Here is a 27,093-nt window from a genome sequence, read left to right on the forward strand (position 1 = left end):
ACTATTAAGTGTTTTCACATTATGATTTTTCACATATGATTTTCACATTAATCACATTGGGCTTTTCCAGGTGACAAGGAACAAAATTAGATTATTTTGCTGGGCAGGGGATTACTCTGGGGACATGCAGGAAAATTAGGGAGACAGGACATATGGCATTTTCAGCAAAGTCAAGTAATCCAGAAAATGAACATTGGGGCCTGAAGATTATTCAGGCTGTCACCTCCGTTATGCTGTGGGCCCTAAGTACTAGGTGGCTGGGCTCCTTCTGTGTACTCTGCTCTGCCATGTGGTGCACCTGTCTTTGTTTTTATAGCTCAGTTTGTTTTCTCTCAAGCCTCTGCTTACTCATGACTTCCATGGCTTCATGGTTTCTATCACCTAATGGCTTCTGCTTACTGATTTCTGCTTGCCCCCGGTTTTCTGTATGTTTCACATTTAAACTCCCCAAGAAAGGGGATCTATTGTTCCATTAGTCAGAGCTCTCAAGCAAGGCCACTTCTATAGTTCCAATGGTCAGCACATAGTCATTTGTGCTTCCATCAGGTGCCCAGACCTAATCCAATCAGCTGTGGTCCAAAAAGTGGTCATATAGCATTAATATGGTAAGTACTTCAAGCACAACAGCCACCTATCCAATACAATTATAGTTTTGAATTATGTTTAATAAGTTAAATATATATAACAATATATGAAGACAGATAGGAAAGGCATAAAATGAAAGCCATCATAGTTGGGTTAGGCTGGAGAGATTACAGATGATTCTTTTTCCCATTTTGCAATTTTCATTTAATGATACTGTAACTGCTTTTTAGTTTTCAAGTATTTTTTTAGAAAATAATCTCCCCCAAGCAATTTTAGTCATGCTACCAAGCTTCTGAGTTTAGTCTCTCCATGAACTTGTCTTGGAATGGGTAAAGTCACAACCATTTAAAGCCATGGTCACCCTCGCACATAAGGTGGAGCAACTTAACTGCTGCCAGATAAAGGTGAAGGCCATAATTGTAGATTGTCAAAGCACCTTGAAGGTAAACGTGTCTGTTATTACTATGAAAATTCCATTTAAACTGCTATAATAGCATATGCCACATAAGCAAAACACAGAACCTTAAAACTAAGTTGGTTGTGGAAAAACGTCCTTTGTTCACTGCCAAGTTTTTTAAAACACCACCCACTCAATTGGCAGACATCTCCAAGAGAATCTTACCAAGGCAGTTTTGTGAAACCAGCCACCCCTGGCTTCACTTTGATCTTCTTCTGTCTACACCCTTGTTTCAGTTCCTCTGCCACAGACATACAATTACTAAATTATGCTTGATAATAACTGTAATTATTACAAGGACTACCCGAGATGGAGGAAAGGAGAATTCGAATTTTCATATGAATTGGTATCTGAGCTGCACAGTCTGTTGAATTTCATAAAGCCTGAATTCCCTTCTCGTCGGTTCCCCCATTAACTCGGGCGCACAAGCAGAGGGTAGACTCCATCACGGGCCGGAGAACCGGCGCCGAGCACGGCGATTCAGGAACCGAGTAGCAAAGTCCTCCCGCACTCCTAGAGAGAACCCGGAAGCGCAGCGCAGTCCCGGAAGGCGAGGTGCTGACACACTTCCGGCCTTTGTGACTCATTGTGTCTGTGTCGAGGCGTCGGGAGGGCCTAGGTCCTTGTGCAGCACCCTTCGGCCGTTCTGAGCCCCAGAGTCAGCTTCCCTTTCTCTCCCAGCGCCCCAAGGCCGCTCCCGGGGCTCACGGTGAGACTTGGGCCGGCCTCTTTGGAGGGCGGGCGGGGCCGCAGGGGGGTGTGCGTGAGGGTGGGCTGCGGCCCCAGGGTCCCTCCAGGCGGCCCTGCCGGAATGTGAGAAAGTCCCTGGTCCCTCCCCAGGCCTGGCTGTAGAAAGTGCTGTCCCCCAGGGACCCGCCCCACCCCACCCCACCCCGGGTCCAGGCGGGGAGGGGGCGAGGGTCTAGTGACCGGGGATGCTCGGGGACTGAGGAGAAGCCGGGTGCGGGCCCCTTCCGGGCCCCTCGCCCACAGTGTCAACATTGTCTTGACGTTTCTGAGAACAGGGTCGCGAGCAAACTCACGACCCCAGTCTGATTTTTCTGCTCTTCTTTAGTCGCCATTTGCTTTGATTCCAGTGAGAGTTTTTTTTTTTTCCGGGGTCCATCAGAACCTTAAGGTGAAAAATGCGGAAGGCCGAGAAATGGGCACGTTTTGAAGTGCAGCATACGTGTTTCCAGATCACTGCTTATCCTCACTCCACCCTTTCCCCGAATGGTGATTCAAGAGTAGTTGAAGCTTAGAGTGGATAAAGAAGTGATTCAGGTGCAGCAGATATTGTGTACATCCCACTCACTCTTTCTCAGCCTTACGGAATATTTTGAAGGCTTTAGAAATAAGCTGTCAGGAAGATTAGGTGTATTTTTTCGGTTCTGAGTCGCTACTCTGCTTGACTTGGCGTGAGTGAGAGTGAAGAAAATTTGTGGAAATTTCACCGGGTGATTAAGAGACTGATTACCTGAGTGACCTTGGATAAGACAAGACGTTTCGCAAATTCTGTTTTGTCATTAATAAAATTAACTAGGTTTTCTCTAAAGGTCTTTCCAATTTTGAAATTTAACATTAATCAATGTAATTGAAAAATTCAGCTACAATTTACCCTGACAGTGCCCCCCACCCCCACCCCTCCCTGCAGGGCCTCCAGTACACACAATAAGATACTTTCATTACAGAGAGGGCCTGTTACATGGCCTGGGACCAAAGAAGGCATTTATTGTACAGGCCAATGCTAGGCGGATTTGGAGGTGGTCAATAAATACTTGTTGAATTGAATTGTGGATAATTCATTGTAACCTGATCAACAAAGCACTGTTACTATATATGTTGGCCAACTGAAATAGCTTCATTACATAGAGAACCATAAGGACAGTTTGTTCCAGCATGTTTCTCTAAGTTGTATTCACTGAATTACTATGCAACGTTCTTGTTCATTATTTCAGGCAGTTTTCACCAGTCTTAAAATACAAACAGGGAAGCTACCTACCTAATACCATAATCTTTTGCTTATTCTCTACTTGATTTAAGCATTTAAATTATTTTTCTTTTTATTGCATCTAAATACATAGTTTTAAATCTTACCTTTTCATTTTGGGATGGTATCAATATCCTTTGTGTAGCTAGCTGTCTTTTAAAGGTAACTTTTTTATAGTTTAAAACGGTTTATAGTTCTGTTCAAAAATGGGGGGAGGGGGCAGTTTGTTTAAACTTTGAAGACTACAATATACCCTGGAAAAAATAATGGCCTGTTTAGAAAATAGCCTGTGGAATAAAGTGAACTTGTAACTCCAAGCCCTTTTTGTAAGAAAATTGTTTGTATTTATCCTTAGTGAAAACCAATTGCTGGGGGTAATCTTATCTAAATCAGATAGAATGTCAGAATGTTTTTCAGCTTAGAGGGACCCCAGAGGTAGTATTCTCCTCCCAGTTCCCTCCTTCCCCCAATTTAACAGATAAGGATGCTGAATGCCAGAGAGGTTAAATAACTCAGGGATGTGTAACTAGAATTCAAGTGTTCCAACCTGTGCTGCTTTCACTATGGAAGGATTCCGCCTATTTCTTAGTATTTTAAGTAGGCTGAAAATTGGAAAGTACAAGTTACATACCTTATGTTTATTGAAAAAAAATTAAAGTACTTCTGTCGTGTCTACTAAATGCCAGACACTTTTTAAAGTGCTTTTCATATGTTAGCTCATTTAATCCTCACAACAACTCTATAAGGCAAATACTGTTTATTATCCCCACTATACAAGTAGTAAACATGCATAGAGAGATTAATTGGCTTAAAATTATTAGCTGGTAAGTGGTAGAGTAGCTCCATGAAACTCTTCCAAGTGGCCAATTTGAGGACAACATTAAATGCTGTATGAATGGGCAAAAAAATAATAATAGTAACATTGTAAATTCAGTGAAGTATTTTTTTTTTTTTTAAATGAAGGCTTGCAAGAAATCCTAAGTGGTCTAAAAGGTACAAAGAAGCATATCCTTAACAATAGTCCAGTTGAGGAGGGAAGGCATGAAAAATGACAGAAATAGAAATAGCATAAGAACTTAATAGCAAATGTTTGGTGCAGACCATTAGGGCTAGGAGTTTAGAGAGGAGAAAAGCTGTGCTCGCATCATCTGGGAAAACTAAAATAAAACCCAGCCTTTCCACTGCTGTTGTGACTTTTCTCTTGCCCAGAATAGGAATAGAGAAATGGGGGATGGGGATGAGGGAATATCTGTCCATTTAGGTCTCACTTCCTTTTCAGAGTCTCTTCCTATTAAGTCCCACTAAAGAGCATCTTACTCTTTAAAACTCTGACCTAGGTGTGGGCACAAATCAAGATTCCTTTTCTTCTCCTTAATATAGCTAAGACAGTATAGAATTTTCATAAAAAGATTTCTGATTGCTGGGCTAGTTACTGCCCTAGTTCTGTTCAGTTACCCAGTTTGAAGGCCCTACCCGCTTGATTTTAAATAATTCCCATTTACATCTTCTGTGTCTCTTGTTGCATAACTCCCTAGTGAAAGCTGGATGTCAGATAAGGCTTATTCCTGAGTGGTCATCCTTCCTAGGCCTTCCTCTTAGAATCTGTATGCACACAGAAGTCCTTCCTTACCCCACATGTTGGGACAGAGTGAGTGGTATGATAGTTAAGAGTTTGAACTGAGCAGTTCCTCAAACCTAATTTCAAATCCTGGTCGTACCTTTCGATGCTGTGTAATCTTGGGTATGTTATTTAACATCAGCAAACCTTAAGTGAGATGATAATTATACCTACCTCCTAAGATTGTTGTGTGAAATGCTTAATGTAATACCTGGTACCCAGAAAGCACTCAGTAAGTATTGACTCTTACTGTTATGCCTACGAGAGGCTTCTTCAGTTGAACAGCGATGAGTGGCAAGGGGCATTTTAGCTTAGTTCTGATGATAAGTGGGCATTGAGTATTATGTGAGGAGAGGATGGCATTCAGAATACAAGGCATATTTAGGAAAGGCTGATAAACTCATTTTTCTGGATGGAAAAGATTCATGCAAGGGAGGGGGAGAAATTGTAGGGAAATGAAGTTTCAGGGGAAACTGGGACCAAGTACTAGAGGTTGTTGACTGCAAGCCTATAGAATTTTAGGAAGAATAATCTGAAAGGTAGGAGGTGAGGGAAGTGTGGGAAAAAAATGAAGGCAGTGAACCAAAGGGAGGAAGCTGAACTTCATGGAACTAGATAGAAAAATAAGTATGAACAAAGACTTGCTTCTCTTTGGTGCTTGGAGACTGAATGAATGTTAGAGAAGAGTAAAGGAAGGTGAGATTCTGAGCCTGAGTGATATTAGTAGATATCTGGTCACTAATTGCCATTAAAGGCAATAAGAAGATGGCAAGGGGAACTGTATTTGTCTAAATAGTTCTTATTTCTTTTATTCAGCTTAACAGAATTAAACTCTGCCAGGTGCTGTAGGAGATAAGTACAAAGAAGACAAGAATCCTTGTCCTTGAGGGGCTTAAGATGGGAGGTAGAGAATAGGAACTGCAACCCAAATAATGATAATACAAGGGGAATATAAACACCTTAAGATACGAACAAAGTACTAAGGGTGTTTAAAGAAGGAAGGTATTTAATTTGAAAATGTCAGGAGACATACATCTTGAAAGGTGATTAAAAATTTGACGCCCTGGCCGGTTTTGCTCAGCGGTTGGAGCGTCGGCCTGTGGTCCTGAGAGACCCAGATTTGGTTCCCCCTAAGGGTGCGTACCTCGGTTGTAGTTTGTCCCCGGCCCTGGTTGGTCGTGCAGGTAGCAGCCACTCCATGTGTCCCTTTCACGTCGATGTTTCTCTCTCTCTTCCTCTTTCTCCCTCCCACTCTATCTGAACAAAAAATGGAAAAATGTCCTTGGGTGAGGATAAAAAATAAAAAGTTTGACTACTGTGGTTGATATGGTAGGAATTTGTTACAGCCAAAGGGATGAAGATAGAGAATCATCCCCTATGCTTAGGGAATATTAATGGGCCAAATAGACTGAAATACAAGGGATCATTACTAAGAAAAGTAGTAGGAGGTAAAAATGGAAAAGTACAGTGTGGTGGATTATTCGAACGCTAAATTAGTAGATATTGAGGATTCCATGACAATAATTGACAGGTAGGAGATAATGACCAGAAGCATACTTTGGCGATACTGTATTGATCTTGATATATTTTTCTTATTGGAACAGAGGGAAATTGAAGCTAGAGAAACTGTGTGGGGCTGTGGCACTATACTAGCCAGGAGATAAGGAGCTTGAATTAGGGTGGTAGAAAATAATTGTGGGACACAGCAGGAAAAGATAGTCTTTCTTTTGACTTTTTAGAATAAAAAGAAAGAAACTAAGGCTTACAGGAATTATTTAGCCTGTAGTTGGGTTAAGCTAGCCAAAGGGTTGATCTCTTGGACTACCTATTTGCTGCCTTTTTCTGTAGCATCTTTAGAGGTCTTGGCTGTACTGATGCCCCAGGTTCAGGAGGGCCTCTTCCTAGAAGGTGCCTTATTAATGCATCAGTTACTAATGCATAGGTTACTTCTCAGAGCTCCTCTGGCACTCCTGTTGAAACCTCTTTAGAACAGTTGGCACATTCTATTTTGTACTGTAATTATTTGTGTGAAAATAAAAATAGGAATCATGTTTCTCATCTTTTTTTTTCCAATCTTCACCTGAGGATATTTTTTCCATTGATTATCAGATAGAGTGAGACTAAGGGAGGGAGGGAGAGAAAGAGAAAGAGAAGGAGAGAGAGAGAGAGAGAGAGACAGACAGACAGACAGACATTGATGTGAGAGAGACACATCCACTGACTGCCTCCCACATGACCTCAACCAGGGCCAGCAACTGAACCACAACTGAGGTATGTGCCCTTAACTGGAATTGAACCCACAACTCTTTGGTCCATGGGCCAATGCTCTAACTGCTTAGCCAAACCGGCCAGGGCTATATGTCTCTCATCTTCTTTGTTTTGTTTTGTTTTTTTAATCCTCACCTGAGAATATTTTTACATTTATCTTCAGGCAGAGTGGGAGGGAGAGAGAGAGAGAAACATCATTGTGAGAGAGAGACATCCATTGGTTGCCACCTGCACGACCCCCAACTGGGGCCAGGGATGAACCACAACTGAGGTACGTGCCCTTGGCTGGACTTGAACCTGGGACTCTGGTCTGAGGGCTGACGCTCTAGCCGCTGAGCCACACCAGCCAGAGCTGTCTCTCATCTTTTTATTCCCCTCGGTTTAGCAGAATACCTTGCATATTGTGGATATGCAGAAATGTTTAGGAAATTGAATAATTGTAGCTATAAGGACTTTGTTGGGAAAACTGCTCCGAAGTTGAAAAACAAAATATTACCACAGCAGGCAGGGTGGGGTACAGAACAGGTCTGAAGGAATCAAAGGGAAGAGCTAGAAGGCAGTTTGCAATCGGACTTTTTACTAGTTTAGTGTTATTGGAGAAATGACCTAATTCCCATTTCCTTTACATTTAAGTAGAAAACTTTTTTAATGTAATGTTCTTTATTGTTATTAATAAATAACAATGCTAGTTTAATAAGGATTTCTGTTTTTAATTAAGGACCAAAAAATGAGATAGAAAAACTAATCCTGTGATTTCAGATTAAAATCATGTTTTTTAGTGTTGTTGTTTTTTTTGTACGTGCCCCTAGCGGGAACTGAACCCAGGACTCTCTGGTCCACAGGCCGACACTCCAACTGCTGAGCCAAACTGGCCAGGGCTAAAATCATATTCTTTGTAATTAAAATGTTCATCTCTAAACTTTTATGGTCACACATTCTTATCAATTAAAAACTAAAAATTACATACGTGTACTATTATACCAATATTTTGTATAATAAAACAACAAATACACTAAATTGTGCTCTCTAAAAATAACCTTTGCACTTTAAATGTACATGATCCCTTTGTCACCAAAATTACTAATAGTTTTGTTTGCTTTTTTTTTTTTATTGAGAGCCATGCAATTAAAAATGCTTCTCTAGTTTAAAACTCTTGGCTTAACTCATTGTGATATAGCAATTGGATACTCTGTCTCTAAAACTTGAATTTGATGCTTCATTTGATGGTTGTAGAAATGAAAAAGATACTTCACAAAGATTTGTCAATTCAGATGGAAGAAACACATTGTTGACTGACTCTGTTTAGTAATTCACCCACCAACCATGCTAAATTTTTGGAGTTGAAATTCAACTAGTACATTTCCATTTTCCATGACCTTAAATCACCTGTTCTTACAAACTAATCAAAAGGTGTTTTATATTTTTAATAAACTGGCTTAAGACCCACTAAAATTTCTCATTTGGAAGATTTTTAAACAGATTAGAAAATATTTCCAAGTTTTTAAAATGTGTACATAATAAGAATAATTAATCATTTTTGGCAGTTAAAATTACATAATAATGTATGTTTTCCAACATACATCTGTACTCATAGTAGTTCTTTCCTCAAATCCCCTCCCCTTTTTCTTTTTAAAGCAAGCTATTTTCTCACTGATTGGTTTACTTGTTGTTTAGATCAACTTTGGTTTTTGCCTCGTAATCTAGCCGAGTAAAACCTTGCTCTAAATAGAAACTTCAGCTGTGCCATTTTCTCGTTCATGTGTGTTGGTGTCATCAGTATTTTCCGTAATTGTAGTTTCTCTGTGAAAACCTTTGAAGCTGCTTTTCTCGTGTTTTTGGTTTTTTGTTTTGGGGTTGTTGTTTTTTTTGAGATATAATTGACATATAACATTATATTAGTTCCAGGTGTACAACATAAAGATTCAGTATTTGTATTTATTGTGAAATGACCGCCACAATAAATCTAGTTAACATCTGTTACCATAATTAAACAGAATTTTTCTAGTGATGAAAATTTTAAAGATCTACTCTCAGCAACTTGCAAATGTGCAATATACAGTATTACTAACTTTAGTCACCATGCTGTATATTACATCCCCAGGACTTATTTAATTTATAACCAGAAGTTTGTACCATTTGACCCCTTCACCCATTACATCTACTCCCCAAGTCCCCTACTTGTCTTGAGATTCAGTTAGTACTTTTCCATTTTCCATGACCTTAAATCACCTGTTCTTACAAACTAATCAAAAGGTGATACAATAATCCATTATTCTACAAACTAGATAAAATAATTCATTATTCTACAAACTGTTGTCAGATAAACCAGGAAACATCACAATACCTAAAAGTGAAGAAGTAAATAAGGGCACCTTGGCAGCCCTCTGTGTGGGGAAATAGGGAGTTCCCTCTTCCCTTTCGACAGACCAAAGTACCCATACAAATAATAGAAATAGCTAGATTGTAGGTTAGCAATTCTGGGGCTTCAAATTTGGTGTGAATGTTGACTTTACTAGGTAGGTAGCCACCTGCTGATGAGCAAATTACTTAAATGATCTAAGACTCATGTCTTCTGTAAAATGGTACTAGCAGTTGTGCCTACATGCTAGGAATGTTGTGGGATGAAATAAGATTGCGTGTGTACTGCTTGAAGTCTCTTGCCTCTACCCTGCTGACATTTAGCTCTCACTAGGTTAAGCACTGTAAAGGCATGATGTCATAGCCTGCTGTCCTCCTGGAAGTAAGGTGCTCAGACTCAGGCAAATACTCTGAGGGTAGAATTTGCCTGTTGGAGGCAAACTTGAATGTATAAGGTGACAGTAAAAACAGTGTGAATCTGGAGGTGTTTTTCCCCCCTTTACTTTATTCAGAGGCATTCTTAGTGCCTTGTATGAAGTGTTAGTAGCACAGGTCACTTTTCATAAAGGTACTAATAACTTTTTAATACTTCAGGAATCATACAGAAACAGATAATCAGAGAACATCTCCTAGGACGGAAAGGAGAGGACAGACTCTTATTTGGATCAAGTCGGTTCCCTGAGCCTGAATGATGACTGCTGAATCAAGGGAAGCCACTGGTCTGTCCCCCCAGGCTGCCCAGGAGAAGGATGGTATCGTAATAGTGAAGGTAGAAGAGGAAGATGAGGAAGACCATATGTGGGGTCAGGATTCCAGCCTGCAGGAGACTCCTCCACCTGACCCAGAGATCTTCCGCCAACGTTTCAGGCACTTCTGTTATCAGAACACTTTTGGGCCTCGAGAGGCTCTGAGTCGACTGAAGGAACTTTGTCATCAGTGGCTACGACCAGAAATAAACACCAAGGAGCAGATCCTGGAGCTGCTGGTGCTGGAGCAGTTCCTTTCCATCCTGCCCAAGGAGCTTCAAGTCTGGCTGCAGGAATACCGTCCTGATAGTGGGGAGGAGGCCGTGTCTCTTCTGGAAGATTTGGAGCTTGATTTATCAGGACAGCAGGTGAGAAGAGGTGAAACTTATGTGTGAATAGGACGTGGACTTTGAGACTGGAGCAAAGAGAAAATTACTGATTTAAAGCTAGTATTAGCAGTCTCAGTATTAGACTAGTAGTAGTAGTAATATATAAGATACTACCTATATAATATATAATAACTATATATGTTATATATGCATATATAATGTTATATATACAAAATAAACTAATATATAAGCTACTAATGTAAGTTAGTGTTAGTAGTCTGTAGTGGTTATTCTTCCTGCTTTGCTTGAATTTTTTTTTTTCCTTTGTTGATTTTTTTTTTTTTAATCCTCACCTGAGGACGTTTTTGCATTTATCTTCAGATAGAGCAGGAGGGAGAGAGGAAGGAAGAGAGAGAGAGAAACATCAGTGTGAGAGAGACACATCAACTGGTTGCCACCCACGCAATCCCAACCGGGGCCGGGCACAGAACCGCAACCGAGGCACATGCCCTTAGTGGTAAACAAACCCGGGACTCTCTGGTCTGCAGGCCAACGCTCTAACTGCTGAGCCAAACTGCCAGGGCTCCTTTATTGATTTTAGAGAGAAAGGAAGGGTGAGGGGAAGAGAGAGAGAGAAACATCGATTGGCCTCCTCTTGGATGCCCCCCATTGGGGGTCGGGCCCACATCCTGGGCATGTGCCCTGACCAGGAATTGAAGTGGCAGCCTCCTGGTACATGAGTCAATGCTCAACCACTAAGCCACACCGGCTGGGCTGAATATTAAAAAGTATTCTGGCCCGGCCAGTTTAGCTCAGCGGTTAGAGCATCAGCCCATGGACCAGAGAGTCCCAGGTTCGATTCCTGCTAAGGGCACGTACCTCAGTTGCAGTTTGTCCCTGGCCCCAGTTGAGGTCATGTGGGTGGCAACCACTCAATGTGTCTCTCTCACATCGATGTCTCTCTCTCTCTCTCTCTCCCCCCCCCCTCCCGTTCTATCTGAAGATAAATGCAAAAATGTCCTCGGATGAGGATAAAAAAAAAAACAAAGTATTCTGGCCTCTCTTCCCTGCATCCTGGTATATTTGTTTTCTTTTTGTTCATTTAAAGTCTTTGTTAAAAAGTGATTTACCCACAAGCCCAATCTGTTTGTCCTCAGGTCCCAGGTCAAGTTCATGGACCTGAGATGCTGGCAAGGGGAATGGTGCCTCTGGATCCTATACAGGAGTCCTCGAGCTTTGATCTTCATCATGAGGCCACCCAGTCCCATTTCAAGCATTCATCTCGGAAACCCCGCCTCTTACAGTCACGGGGTAAGGAGCAAGGTTTCTCGTGGGGGAAAAGAAGCAAACTGTTCAGGGTGGGTGTGCCTCTTCTGTGTTCCTAAGTGCCTGTAATAAAAGAGTGTACTTTTTTCTTTGTTATTATACATTATTGTCATTACTAAATAGGAAGGGAAGTATAATTTACAAACCAATCTCAGGAGTTAAATAGATGAAATGTGCATAATGAACTTGAGTAGACGTTACATTGTTTATTGCATTGTTAGCATTCTGGTATCTAACACATTTTTTTTTATAGGAAAGTGCTGGGAAGAGGTGATATACTTTCAGCTTGGATTTTGAAACACTATAGTATATCATAAATTACTTTATAATCCATTTTTAAATTTATTTATTTAAAACGTATAAAAATATTGCATAGCATCACTTTTTCTGGGTTACTTTCAGAATTTTCAAACAATGGGAAATGATGGAAATTTTTTAGTTTTGGTGGAGGAACATGAGGGAAAGCATCATTTCAGGGTCATATAAATAAAAATCAGTTTAATTATTAGAGCTTAAGGAAGCATTCTCTTCTGTGCATTCTGGAGGATAGCCAGCATTCATATGCTGGAGGAATCTGTGTAAACCAGTACACTGTGATGTTTAACCCACCACTGTCCACCCAATCCCATTTATGACCTTCTAGGGTATATAAGTTGTCCGCTCTCTACAAGGAGTGAAATCAGGAAATTGAAAAGGAGGGTATTCATGGTTTTAAGTGCCAGAGCAGATCTTCAGGTTACCAGAGTAACAGTTTTAGAGACTCTGTTACATACAGTTGTTACTTAGTAAATAGTTCTTTAATGAATTGAGGCATATGCATTTATTCTCAATTTCCTCTTTGTACTGTTCATCTTCCAAAATGTTTCCTAACTCCCAGAAGGTTAAAGTGCCAGGTACTTAATCTTTTCGGACATTTTGTTTTGACTTATTTTATTATTGTACTGTCTGTTATAGTTACAAGTTTAGTAATTCAGTTTCAAATTAATTTCTCTAATATTACTTGTCAAGAAAGGATTTTAATTTTACATTTAAAATTTTTTCTAATTTTTTTTTTTAATTATTTTTTTAATTGATTTTCGAGGGAGAGGAAGAGAGAGACATAAACATCGATGAAAGAGAACATCGATTGGCCGCCTCCTGTATGCCCCCAGCTGGGGATTTGGCCCACAACCTGGGCATGTGCCCTGACTGGGAATCGAACCCACGACCTCTTGGTGCATGGGTCAAGGTTCAACCAGTGAGCCACACCAGCCAGGCTTTCTAATTATTCTTATCCATTGCAGTTAATATGATTATGTGACATATTATAGATATCTTTTATTAGATGAGTGTCAAACTATGCATACCTTTATATATTTATAAATGTTTCATTAACATTTCAACCATGTATATATTTTATCAAAACATGGATAAGTGAGAGAAAAGTAGACAAAAAATGACAAAACTTACCCAAAAGTACAAGGACTCCCTTTCTTCCTTGTATTTTTTTACAACTAAATGCGATTCTGATGTCCTATTACTTGTTTCTCAGATGGAGAAAATTACATTTTGAGCCAGGATTGAATGATGGCTGAAGGTTACCCGTTTCTGTAGTTCAGAGTAGGAACGTGGGTTCTAGATTTGGCTCTGCCATTCTAAACTCTGTGATTTTGGACAAGTTATTTACCCTCTCAGGGCCTTAGTTTCCCCTTCTTTTAAACATAGGGGTTGGACCAGGTGATTTTAAGGATCCTTTTATATAATTTCTTGTCCTGCTTTAGAATAGAAGTCTTGGGAAAATGGAGGTCATGCTTTTTTTTTTTAATTCCCCCTAGTTATCTGTTCTGTAGTTGAACATTGAACATGCTGGTGCAGGAAAAAGAGAGCCACTGGGCCCTTCTTTGAGGGGAGGCCCAGAGCAGAGTTGGTTTTACTCACAGCTCCTTTCTCCTCCCTCAGCTGTCCCTGCCACCCACGTTCCTGCCCCTCATCATGAGGGGAATCCCAGAGACCAGGCGATGGCATCTGCACTATTCACGGCAGATTCCCAGGTGAGCCGTGGGCCCCTCTGCCCTCCTGAGTCCCTCATATCTGCCTCTCTTCCTGGAGGTCTTTTAACCGTCTCTACCCAGGACACTCAATTCTTGATGTTCCTGCTCACAGGGTAGACCCACCCACCACTCAACCCCCCAGAGCCTGGCAGGGTCACCTTTTCTTTCCCAGCATCCTGTAGGTTTGTAGTAAACTCTGTCCCTAACTCCAGTTTTGGGCAGTGGGTTTGTCCCTGAGGTTTGGGGGAACTGAGTGTGGGAATCTCATATTATTTCAGGCAATGGTGAAGATCGAGGACATGGCCGTGTCCCTCATCCTGGAGGAATGGGGATGTCAGAACCTGGCTCGGAGGAATCTCAATAGGGACAACAGGCAGGAGAATTATGGGAACGTGTTTTCCCAGGGTAAGACTGATGCAGGGTTATTGTCTGATAAGATTATTTTGCCTTTTTTTGTTAGTTGTGGGATCTCTGACACGTTCAATTGAGTGTTGACAAGGATTTAGAAACTACTGAGCTCCTTTCTTCAAACCAGATAGAGAATGAGAACATTTAACTCCAAAAGTCTGGTACAATTTCAAGTAGATTTTTTTTTTTTTTTTTTTTAATGTATAGGTCATTTTTGCTGTTTGAAATAAGAAATACTCTTATATCTGAGACCTTACCTCTTCTACCACTCCATTATTTGGGACGATTCTGCCCCATTCCCTAAGGGTTACAATTTAGGTGCCTCTATTGGGGGAGTATCTGTATTTCCTGGTGGTGAGGGCCAAGTGAGAACTGATCATTGGTTCTAATCCTAACCTGGGACTACATTCCTGGACCTACCAAGCAAGCATCCTTTCGTGGACTTTCTGTCTTTGTCCTGTAGGCTATGCTCTGTGACATCTTTACATAAGTCTATGAACTTGCGCCTGTACCTCCCTTGTGATCAGGATTCCTGATTTCCAAACCTAATAGTAATCTATGAAGAGCTCTGGTTCCTGGGTGTATAGTAAGAACAAAGACATTCTAAGAGGCATTAACTATATAAGATAAACAAACAGTTAACAGACATTCCCATTTGTCTCTGCTAGATCTCAACCCCTGAGAAACAATACTGCAGAGAAGCACTCAAATTTAAGTCCTGTCACAGTGAAGTCCACAGTGAGGCCTCTTCCTGGGAAAGACAGAGAGAGGGCAAATGAAAGGAAACTTCCTTAAAAAAGGATATTACTAAAGAAACCTCAGGTTTTTCTTTGAACCATAGGGAAAACTGGGGTTTGTGGTTTCTTGGTACTTACACTTTGGATTAGATGAAAATTAAAGCACAGAAAGATCCGTGTTTATAAGCTGGATATTACCTATTCCAAAATAACTTTTTTAAAAAATGGGGTTTAATCTGGTAACTATAGTCAAGGACCTGGGCTTGGAATTAAAAAGAAGTAGACCAATTTCATCTTTCTTACAATTGGTTTAGTATTTATGGCAATTTCATCACTAAAGTCAGGGATTAAATATTATTCAGCTCCCTCAAGAGTTACATTCAAGGGCCTGTCTATGGACAAGTTTCTTAAGGCCAAATAAACACTAGCATTGAGCCCTGGCCGGTTTGGTTCTGCAGTTAGAGTGTCAGCCTGCGGACCAGAAAGACCCGGGTTCAGGTCCCACTAAGGGCATGTACCTTGGTTTCAGTTTGTCCCTGGCCCTGATCGGGGTCGTTTGAGTAGCAACCAGTCGATGTGTCTTTTTCACATCGGTGTTTCCCTCTCTCTCTTCCTCCTCCTCTCCCTCCCGCTCTATCTGAAGATAAATGCAAAAATGCCCTCGGGTGAGGATAAAAAAAAAGACTAGAGTTGGGATATATATAAACATATATAAAATAATATATATTTGTTGAACAATTTTTAATCTCTACTTGAAACAAAGTAAATATAGCAGTCTACAATAAAAATATTCCAATGTTTTAATATGCCGATTGCTAAAGTGAGAGGATCAGCTATACATTTTTAAAATTTTGTTGTCTAGTGTCTCCTTTATGGGCAAGCTAGAATTGTTTTCATTTTCTTTTCTATTCTCAGTTGTCTTTCAGTGAAGGTTTTTATTATGTTTTCTAATGCCCAAACCAACTTCTTCACCTTCGTCTCTGTCAGGTCTCCCCATTCTCCCTGGTGGAGAGAAAGTATGTCCTATGTCTGAAGGTCCATGTAACCTGCCTTGTTCAGAGCTCTTTGTTTTGTCCATTAACCATCTCCTTGTTGATAAAAAAATTTCACAGAATAGAATCGTTTTTGTTTTTCCTTTATTTCTGCTAATACCACTTATTATTTTCTAGGAAAGACCTGTCCATTCTCTTTTCAAGCTCATAAATTCTTACATTATGAACAACATGAGTTTTTAAATGCATATTTGTTTTTTCAGATTAATTATTGGGTAACCAAATAATAGAACTGTGAATTGTTGCTTCTTATGTTTCTTAATTCTTCATCCCTTCACTTTTAACTGTTTCTGTCCCACTGCTCATTCTCCAGTAGGTCTGTTCATTCCCGTCCTCTCCACACACTCCCTCTTGTCCTTTCCACTCCTCCTGCCCTCTCATTTTTCAACTTTATTCCATTTTCTCTATTTTTTTTCTTATTTTTCTTCTGTTTTATCTTTGTGAGGTCATTTTGCAGACATGTAGGAGCTTCCTAGAAAACGATGTCACTTCATTAACCTATAGATTCAAAATAAAAAGGTGCTATTTGTATTTTCTATTTATTGTATCAGGTTGTGAAAACAGGAATGAGAATAAGGAGTCGACTTCCAAGGCTGAAGTCAGAGGAGACTCAGCATCACGTGGCGAGACAAGAGGAAGAATCCAGAAAGATTTTGGAGAAAAACGTGAACAGCAGGGCAGAACAGCAGAAAGGCAGCAGAAGAATCCTGAAGAGAAAACTGGAAAAGAAAAGAAAGATTCAGGGCCAACTACAGTCAAAGAAAAGAAACCAACTACAGGAGAGAGAGGTCCCAGGGAGAAGGGTAAAGGATTGGGAAGAAGCTTCAGTCTGAGTTCAAACTTTCACACCTCTGAAGAAGTTCCGACAGGAACGAAGTCTCATAGATGTGATGAGTGTGGTAAATGCTTCACAAGGAGTTCAAGCCTTATTCGCCATAAAATCATCCACACTGGAGAAAAGCCCTATGAATGCAGTGAGTGTGGGAAAGCCTTCAGTCTGAACTCAAATCTTGTACTGCATCAGAGAATCCACACGGGAGAGAAACCTCATGAATGTAATGAGTGTGGCAAAGCCTTCAGTCATAGTTCAAATCTCATTCTACATCAGCGAATTCACTCTGGAGAGAAACCTTATGAATGTAATGAGTGTGGGAAGGCCTTCAGCCAGAGCTCAGACCTTACAAAACATCAGAGAATCCACACAGGAGAGAAACCTTATGAATGTAGCGAATGTGGAAAAGCTTTCAACCGAAACTCATACCTTATTTTGCATCGGCGAATTCACACTCGAGAAAAGCCCTATAAGTGCACTAAGTGTGGCAAGGCCTTCACCCGGAGCTCGACCCTCACTCTGCATCACAGAATCCATACAAGGGAGCGAGCCTCTGAGTATAGCCCAGCCTCTCTTGATGCATTTGGAGCATTCCTGAAAAGCTGTGTGTAAAGTGAGAATTTGTCAACAAGCCATTTCCCCCTTTTGTTTCTAAAATTATTTCAGAGACGTGCTCATGGAAGGGAAAAAACATCCTCAACAGATTAAAAAAGAAAAATCACACTTTTAAGGATCCTTATAGTTAGATTAGCAGTGTGCTGCCTTTGCATAGTGTGTGGGCATGTAATTCTTCCATACAGCCCTGTAGGGAAAAGCTAGTTAAATGGATAAGCCACATATTTTCATGTGTGATAAAAGCACACACAGAAAATGTCAAGCTTTTCAGTAATGAGGATACCTTTAAGGCACTATTCGACTCTCAGCAACCACAGTATAGAATTGAAAGATTAAGATTGGCTCTGTAGAAATGATACTGAAGTCAAAAGCTGCTTGCTGCAAACAAGCCCTAGTTAGCCAGCATCTTGCTCTACCTTATTTCTCAAAAAAGAGGGACAGTTAAGACAAAAACTACATTGGGACATGCTGCTGAAACTAGTTATATATATGATAAGTTATCATATATGATCACTGGTAGCCTACCAAAGGTATAGAAATCTAGGACTGTGCTTATCAGTATCAAACCAAAGATTTCTATCTCTTCCTGAAAGAGAGGGTATGTGCACCAGTCTACAGTTCCAAAGGACTGCCGCAAATGTAGATGGTTTTATCCTCATCGCTGAGATAAATTCTACTGAAATGGCAACAGCGATTCAAAACACTTCTCTCCCTTCTGGAAGAAATCTCTAAAGCACTAATCGCACTCTGAAATGCATTTCTCCACAAGTTAGCACTTGATTATATACTGTCTTTTAATCCTTCATTGTTTCATCTATGAAAGCTTTCATCACTCCCCAAAAACAATGCTTTGATTGACAGGAGATGTATTTATATCCCTGACAGCACTGGACACAGTACTGAACACAAAAGTGGCCTGATTCTAACAGGACTTTTGCACTTACAATGAAGCCCTGTGAATTTTGAGTACCTGAAACATGGTAGCCTGGCCCAGCTTTTCAAGAGGACATTCAGAGCCTGAGGCATGCTAAAGCTCCAGGGTCTTAATAATGTTTTTGTTCTAAATATAAAAGAAAGGCACTGATTAACTGTCTGCATAGACTATCTAAACATGGATCAGTGAGTAAATACCATGGAATATCAGAAATGACTCCATTATCATCATCATAAGAAAAGTACAAAAACTTACTAAGGCCATTTTTGACATCTCTCTATGGCAAAGATCTTAGCCAGAATTTTCTTCAGTCAGCTGCTGAACAACACGAGGCTTTGGGCACTTTCTGAATCATGTGTAACTTTAAATATAGTTCAGACTACATAATTTTTGTTGCTTTTCAGAAAAAGGAAGATGTAGGGAAACATTTTCCCTCACACTTTCCAGACACTTCACAAAAGCATTTGACATCATTAGCTGGCCATTACCAAATGTGTTAGTTGCTCTGCGAAGTTCACCAACTTGCTAAGATGTGGTTGGTTATATCAGTCATACTACAGTTTCTTTTCTCTTTCTCCTCGCTAAAGACTGGGGTGAGGTTATAAAACTTCAATATTCCATCATCTGTGCGGGAGGTTGCAATTAGCTGCCTGGAAGCTAATGACAGAGACTTTTCAGATACACATACAGGAGACCCAAGTATGGGGGATACGTAGGTAGTCATCAGAGACTTGGGTAGAGATGACTCTGCTCCTGAGAGCATGCGAAAGATTGTGGACAGCCCTCCGGTAACAGACACATAGAATAAGAACATACCTGAAGATTATCCCTGTAACAGGAAACCCCCACATAGCGATTGAGGTTTTCCATCAAGAAACAGAACTAAAACTCATCATTTTGTTTGCTAACCAACAGCTCAAGCCTGTGAAATAGTGTGGCTTTATGGGGAGCCAGTGAGGTGGGGGCAGCTGTTGCCTCAGTTGCAAACCAAACTAAAATCTGCACAGCAGTAATTCTTTGGCCTCTCTATATCTATAACTTGGACCAACTACAGCTTCTCTATAGTTTCTAAGCAGTTTCATCAATGTTGCCTGGGGAAACTTCAAGGAAGTCAGCTGGTGATCAGAATATTTCTATTCATTCAATTTAGAAAAATACTCCAGAAACATACCTAAGGAATATTTTATAGTAACGTGAAAGTAGAAGAAATGCTTTTAGGATTTTCTTCAAAGTAAGCCACAGCAATGGTTGTGCAGAAAACCTTTGGTGCTTTTGAGCAAAGACTTGCTGCTGGGAAGCAACTGAAAGCAGTGAGCTGCTTAAGTCCAGGCACTGACCAAAGCACTGACTGTTCTTAAGAAGGAAAGAACTTTGGTTGGTTCCACATTGGCTTTTTTTTTTTTTTAGCCAGAACATGATGAAATTTACCCATCTTTTTTTTTTTTTTTTTTAAAGTTAAAATAACCTGTGCCCCCACATTTAATTCCCACTTTTCTGGGATATTGTACTCTGTGGGATAGCCACTGGTTGCTTCAGATCTTCAGCAGATGCCATCTTTGAAGCAACTACTCGAAGATGTTTCCTGAAGAAAGCAGGCTACAACTGTTGATTAAAACCATTTGCTTTGCATTTTTCAGCTGCTCCATGCAAAGTGTAATTGGCTCATGGTCAAAAGGCTTATAACGTCTAATTAGTGTTTAGGATAGTCATTCAGAAGTTCTTGACTGGCTGAAGTCTGTTAAGAGTTTACTCCATAGTTAACCAGTAGCATGTTAGTTGACCTAATGGAAGTTTTTTGAAGGACTTTTTAAAACAATACCTTAACCTTGCCAGGAAGAGAAGTAAAGTTCTTCAAGATGTGGGGTATTTGTTTCTACTCTGGCCTGGCAGGCAAGGCGAAAGAAAGCCTGGGAATAGAGATGTATGAGGCATCTTTATATGGAAGGCACTTAATATTTTATTAAAGGCATAAAAAACTATGCTAAATATGTACAGAGAGATCAATATGTTTGTCATCAGAGACAATTCACATCTTAGGTACATCAGATAATTCATTCCAGAAGGGAATCTATTGTATGTGGTAATATGGCAAAGCCTATAATCACATCTCAGCCCTTAGCATCAGAAAGCTTACACTGTAAATAAACTTTATTATTATATGTGAGGAGACCTTTCATGTATAGCACTCATTGTTTTGGACAGAAAAGGGATTCATCAGTATGTTCCAGTCCTAATGAATTTCAGAAACACTGCAGAGGACATTCAATCTTAACTCCAGAGGATCCACAGAAGAAAAAAATGTGGGGAAATAGCAAAATGTGCAACTTCTTACAAAAATTGTCAGTGTTGGGTACTTCTATATATTTTGTATGACCTTGATGTTAGTGTCTGTGTTTTGTATCTCCAGCCCCTGTTGCTGTTCTGTATAGTCTCTGTAAGCAAATAATGTATTTTATTTTAATCTATTTCACAGAACATATCACTTCAAAAGAGCAAAGTTTTGGAGCAAGTAGTAAAGAAGTTGATGTGATTATAGACACACACAAAAAAACAGTTTATAGAACTAAGGAGGAGGGAATATGAGAATAAAACCATAGTTTGGTGCTTATCAAATCAGAAGAGAAATTAGTAGATGTGTTAAGAGACAGGTTAATAGGTCACTAAGATGAAATAATTCCTATAAACATCTGCAGCTTCCTGAGTTTTCTCTTCAAAGCCAGGAAATTAATCTCTTAGCTGCCAGGTCACCATTTAAGCAAAGAGATAGGGTTCTCTGAGCTTGTCAGGGGGAGAAAGAGGGTCTTCTCAATGAATTGAGAGTAGGGAAAGTGCTGGGAACGCCAGTGGGACCACTTAAGTTGACTGGATTCTATAAACCATAGTCCTGCGTCCCCCACTAACTCTTAAATGTTTATGCTTAGAAAATTTGGGATAGGAAAATGCCAAGATAGGCATAGATGCATCCAGTTTCTGGCATTATAGGAAGTTCTCTGATAAGCATTTTGCAGTATCCCTATTTGCTGTGCTGTGTATCTTTCCCACTCCCATTTCCCCTGTTTTTTTATGGTGATTAGAAGAGAGGGCTCGTGAAGATTTATAGCTGGGGAAAAATTTTTATCCTAAAGTTGATCACCTTTTATTCCAAAGTCTGGTCATGCTGTATTCATCTAAAGCTAGCTAACCAGGTTCATCCTACCATCCTCATGGAAGAATTGTGTGAATTGGAATAAGTATTAAACTGTAGTCAAACAGTGACATCAATACTTGCCAGAGGAGCCATATTTCTGTGTGACCCACTCTGAGCAAGTTCTCAAAAATATGAGGGGGCTGGAGTTCCCCATCTGGGAAACTGAATGAAGGTCTGCAGATTGCAAAGTGAAATGTAGAATCAGAGAAAAGGAAATAAAGTGGTATAAATAGGTCTTTTCATAAAAGGTTGTTTTTCAACTACTGGAGAATTTAATAAAATATTTGAAAAGTTTTCTTAACAGATTTAGGTTTTGTTTTTAGAATGGACATACTACTGTACATTTAAAAGCAGTAATTTTGCTATTCAGATTAGTTTTTTTTAATTTATCTTTATTATTGTAATCATTACAGATGTCCCCCCTTTTACCCCAGTGTTCCCATCCACCCCACTCCCCACCCCCAGGCCTTCACTGTACTATTGTCTGTGTCCATGGGTTATGCATGTATGCATATAAGTTCTTTGGTTAATCTCTTCCCATCCCCTTTCCCTCCAAGATTCATCAGTCTGTTCCATGCTTCCATGTTTCTGAATCTATTTTATTTTGTACATTAGATTCCACATATAAGTGAGATCATGTGATACTTGTCTTTCTCTGACTGGCTTATTTTGCTTAACATAATACTCTCCAGTTCCCTCCATGCTGTCGCATAGGATAAGAGATCCTTCTTTTTTACAGCTGCATAGGAAATTAATTTTTTATTATATCTGAAAATGAAATTATTTTATTTTTCAGAGCTTTGTAAAACGAAGTTATAGGGAGGTAAGCCATCTCCAGTTCTGCAGGTCAAACAAAAGTGTGGGAAGTACTTTGGACATCTCATAATACAGACTGTCTTAACATGAGAACTTAGTTTCATATTGTCTGGTTCATTTTAGTAGTGGACACCACAAACCTCCATGTTTTTCTCTTATCCAGAAACAGGACGGTAAAGAATGGGCATTAAGTTGACTTCTAAACAATGGTCTGGTATTTATACAATTTCTTTTAATCTCTTAAAAATTCTCACCTTCATTTACTAAATCATGACTCACTTCAAATTGCCCAATAATCAGCAAAGTTAATTGATCTTCAAATTGCATTTTGTCCCTTCAGCAAGCACTCATGAAGCAGTGAGGATAAACGTTTTAAGATATGAAGAAAGCCCTGGCCAGTTTGGCTCAGCGGTTGGAGCGTCGGCCTGTGGACCAGAGAGTCCGCGGTTCAGTTCCCGCTAGGGGCATATACAAAAAAAAAAAAAAAGATACGAAGAATGAGATCTGAGTGATTAAAAGGTGGTTTTGAAACTTGGATTTCATTCTGGTTTCAGATTTGGGTGTTAAGTTCCTTTGATCCAGGGAAGGGACTAGGCAGCTGCTATCATTTAGTCTCCCAACACCAGCAGGTGTGTTGGGAAGGAGGTGGGGGAGAAGGTTGTAACAGCCCTGCACTCTTGGTGGAGGAAGAGTAATGAGGCAGCCTGGTGGAGGGAGAAAAGAGAACTGGGGGTGTGTTGAGATCAGTGCTTGCTTGCCTTCCCCCTCCCTCAGCTAGATAATAGTTTTAAGGTTTTAGTCTGCCCTGGCAAGGACAAAGCATTTAGGACTTAGAGATGCTTCTGCCAGTCGAAGGGGTTCTTAACAGGAAAACAAATCCATGAGGGGGAGGGGGTGGGAGGAAGTGGATTATGAGTATGCAGGAAAATCTTGTTCTATGAATATATAAATTTAGGGGTAAGGGGGGATATGCAAGCAAAATCAATTATTTTAAAATGAACATGTATTTTTATTAACTTTTAGTTAAATATAGATTATTAAAACCAGCTCAACATGAGAAGCCTAAATCTATATAGAGAGCTAACTCAGGCATTGTTTTGTTTATCTATAGACTGGATAGAACAAACCTTTCCTGTTTTGTCAGTTCTTGGTTTTAGTTGAGAATAAATTAGACAAAAGGAAGAGACATCTTTGTATACCTGCAGGATTAACTTATTGCTGTTAAAACCTGGCCTTTTTGCTAGTCTTTGAAGAGTCCAGATGCTTGCTAGATGTTCAATAAATTATTTTTAAATTGAATTTGTTCTTTTAAAATCCTCATTAACATTTCTGGAAAGGCTTCTTTCAGTAAATAATGGAATCTTAGAACAAAAGTGATTTTTGTTTTTTAAAGTTAGGGAACTCCTCAATTGAAAGTAATTTTAAACCTTAATCTACTGGTTCCGATTATGAGAAATGGCAGCAAAGTAAAATGTATACACATTTATAGTCAATGGTCCATTTTAGGAGGCCAGTGGTATCCGACAAAGAAATTAGAGTAGTGAAGTTGGGAAGAAAATTGTGGGGATTTGTAATAAATATTCTCTTCATGTTGTTGCTCTCCTGGGTCATGGTAAAACAATAAATTATCATCTCTAGATAACATTATTTGTGGTGTTTTTTTAATGTGTGTGTGTTTTGGGGGTTTTCTTGTCATCCTTGATTGCATAAATGCATGCTTGGAGTAAAGAAAATATAATTTCAGAGTTAAAAATGAACTGCAACCCACAAACAATCCACATGAACGTGTTTTAAGTAATTTCACAAGAGCTTCCTATGAAACACCACCTTAGAGCTCTAGCCAGGTTGCTTCTTGGAAAGTGTAACTGGATGAAAAGCCATAAAATAAAGTCGCTTTTTAATGATCCCCCAAAGCAATTTTCTCATTAGATGGAACCATTAAAATAACCTTTGACCACTTTATGACTTGGAAAACTGAACATCCTAATGGTGGATACGGCATGTAATCTGAGTTTAGACCTTTAAACTGACCTCTAACCTAATAACCTTGTTTTGTTATTGCATAATGAGACAAACTCAGTGTGATTTTTTTTAAGTAAAGAAAAAGTGGCACGTGAAAAAAATTTTTACCCAGGTATCTTCACAACCAAATCCCGCTTCAGGAGAAATTCACCCTATCCTGTCTATCTTAGCCTGCCTCCTCCAGAGAGCAGAACCTGAGGTGAGGGCTTGTGTGCAGTGATTTATTTTAGAAAGTTATTCCGGAGAACAAAAGTGAAGGATAGAATGGACAACAATGGCAGGAATCCAGTATATTATTCAATGTGGTTACTGCTGTGAACAAGGGACCACGTGAGAGATTCTGGTCCCAAGTTTAAAGGCCTGGGTGTTGACAGGACCTGCAGACAAGAGTCCAGGAGTCAAGGGTCAGGGTTTACACCTACCAAGAGCTCAACCTTTCAGTCTGTCCATTCTAGTTAAAATATTATAGATGGTCAAATAGTATCCCTGCTAGACAAGCATTCTCTGCCTTAGTCTTGGATTCACAGTCTGGGTTTCTCCTGATCCCCAAATTCCCATGCCTACCACAGCCTCACCTCACCCTTTCTCAGCAGATACTCCTCAGTATTCTTTCCCAAGGGCCACATCAGATGTGCTTCACTTTCTGGTCTTTCCTGCCCCCTGGAGTCCCGTGCCGTGCTGCCTGCCTGCCAAGGGATGAAGCCTTGCTCTGGTGCCAACAGGCTCCTCATCCTCAACATCTGTTCCACGTTTAAATGAACACAAAAAAATTAAAAATTAAAAAATAAATAAATAAATAAATGAACACAGCCTAGCCAGCGTTGCTCAGTGGTTGAGCGTCGACCAAGAGGTCACCGGTTCGATTCTTGGTCGGGGCACATATCCAGGTTATGGGCCCAATCCCCAGTTGGGACATGCAGGAGGCAGCCAGCTGATATTTTCTCTCATCAATGTTTCTATCTTTCTCTTCCTCTCCCTCTCTCTCTAAAAAATCAATAAAGAAAAAATTAAATGAACACAAACCTGTAACTTTATGGAGTAAAACCAAATTTTAAATATCTTTTGTTTGACCATGTTCCTTCCTTTTAACTACCAAATTCCTCTACCAACTGGACCATAACCACTGTTTTCATCTCTTCACTGTTGATATCCTCCATCTTCAAGCCTTTGTGACTGAGCTGTTATCTTAGCCACTTAAATGGTCCCCAGTGTTCTTGACAGAGCATTTTTTCTCCATTCTTCCTTATGTTTCTATAATAGTTGACCATTTCCTTGAAACCCTGTCAGTTCACATTACTCTGTCCTTCAACTCCTCTCTTCCTCCACTCATGAATAATAACCATGGATTTTTCTCTAATCCACATTTCAACTTTGCGAAGACAATTGACTCATTTTACAGATGTGGAAACTAAGGACTAGAAAGTGCCCTGGCCAGTTTGGCTCAGCGATTAGAGCGTCGGCCTGCGGTCTGGAGAGACCCGGGTTCGGTTCCCGCTAAGGGCACGTACTTCGGTTGCAGTTTGTCCCCGGCCCTGGTTGGTCGTGCGGGTGGCAGCCACTCGATGTGTCCCTTCACGTCAATGTTTCTCACTCTCCCTCCCACTCTATCTGTACAAAAAATGGAAAAAATATCCTCAGTGAGGATAAAAAAAAAAATAAAAAAAAAAAGTGAAGTGGCTTACCCATTAAGTGGCAGAGTTAGATTTTAAAACCTGGTGTGTCCGACACCAGCAACCAAGTTCTTTTCACTACTTTGTTGTACCTTGTCCTATATGAACTCAGTTACTCTCCCTCCATACATCACCTATGGTTATGCACACAGGCATTGGAGCCAGTTTACCTAGAATTGACTTCTTTACTACTTACTTGCTGTGTTTTATGGCCCCTAAATAAACCTCTTTGCTTTTGCACCAAAAAAAAAAAAAGCCATTACATGTAAAACACCTACAACAGCACCTACCATAAGTGTTCCAAAATATTAGCTATTATTATTTCCTCCATGGGCCTCTAGCTCTTCTCTTCCAAATATTCATTTACCCACCCCCACCAAAGTCTCCCTTTTGAAGGTGAAACACACTGGCTGTGTATTCCATCCCATTGGTCCCTAAATCACATAACCTTAAAATCAGGCCTTTGCAAAAATTGAAGACCCAGGCTCTGGGTCTATTTTAGTCCAAGATGTTATGGACAGAATTTCATGTGGTCTCTGTGGTCTCTGTAATTCTCTCAAATTGCCCCAATCCTTGCTTAATTCTTTTCCCCGCACCAGTCCTTCTTCAGCTGATGCAATTCCTTTTGGAATCCCAAATCCTCTGAGGAATCAAATATTCCCTGAAATGACGGAAACTGCTGCACAGATTTAAGAGGCCTTTCTTGTCCCAAACTACCCATGTCCCTTTGCCAGTAGTTTCCACCACTGCCTCCAAGTCTCAGATGTCATCCACTTCAGATTCTTAAACAAAGGAGTCACTTAGCTGACTATAAGGTTATCTATCTATTGCCATGTGCCCTGCATTTAGTTCCACATTTTAAAAGAGAGACAAACTGCCCTGGCCAGTTTAGCTCAGCAGTTAGAGTGTCAGCCTGAGGACTGAGGGGTCTCAGGTTCAATTTGTGGTCAAGGTCATGTATCTGGGTTGCAGGTTTGATCCCAGCCCCAGTTGGGGTCATGCAGGAGACAGCCCATCCATGTGTCTCTCACCTCTCTCTCTCCCCTCTCTCTCTTCCTCCCCCCTCCCCCCAAAATAAAAATAAAAGAGAGACTAACTTCAGGATGCTGAAAG

The 27,093-nt window shown here is 40.2% G+C and overlaps 1 protein-coding gene across 2 annotated transcripts in view; it reads left to right on the forward strand.

The window, feature by feature from the left end:
* The first annotated feature begins 1,620 nt into the window (after window positions 1-1,620).
* The window catches only part of LOC118641460 (zinc finger protein with KRAB and SCAN domains 1), a 45,126-nt gene continuing 19,653 nt past the window's right edge, over window positions 1,621-27,093 (forward strand). The window contains exons 1-6 of one of the 2 annotated variants that reach the window (XM_036278750.1): window positions 1,621-1,751; window positions 9,871-10,390; window positions 11,509-11,662; window positions 13,616-13,707; window positions 13,986-14,112; window positions 16,456-17,274. In XM_036278750.1, the coding sequence (XP_036134643.1) occupies window positions 9,965-10,390; window positions 11,509-11,662; window positions 13,616-13,707; window positions 13,986-14,112; window positions 16,456-17,274 (1,618 nt within the window). In that variant the 5' untranslated portion in view covers window positions 1,621-1,751; window positions 9,871-9,964. Of the gene's footprint in view, window positions 1,752-9,870; window positions 10,391-11,508; window positions 11,663-13,615; window positions 13,708-13,985; window positions 14,113-16,455; window positions 17,418-27,093 lie in introns of those variants that run through there. The other variant, XM_036278744.1, reaches the window with a different exon arrangement.

Source organism: Molossus molossus, unplaced genomic scaffold (genome assembly GCF_014108415.1).
Source record: "Molossus molossus isolate mMolMol1 unplaced genomic scaffold, mMolMol1.p scaffold_m16_p_3, whole genome shotgun sequence".
Lineage (NCBI taxonomy): Eukaryota > Metazoa > Chordata > Mammalia > Chiroptera > Molossidae > Molossus > Molossus molossus.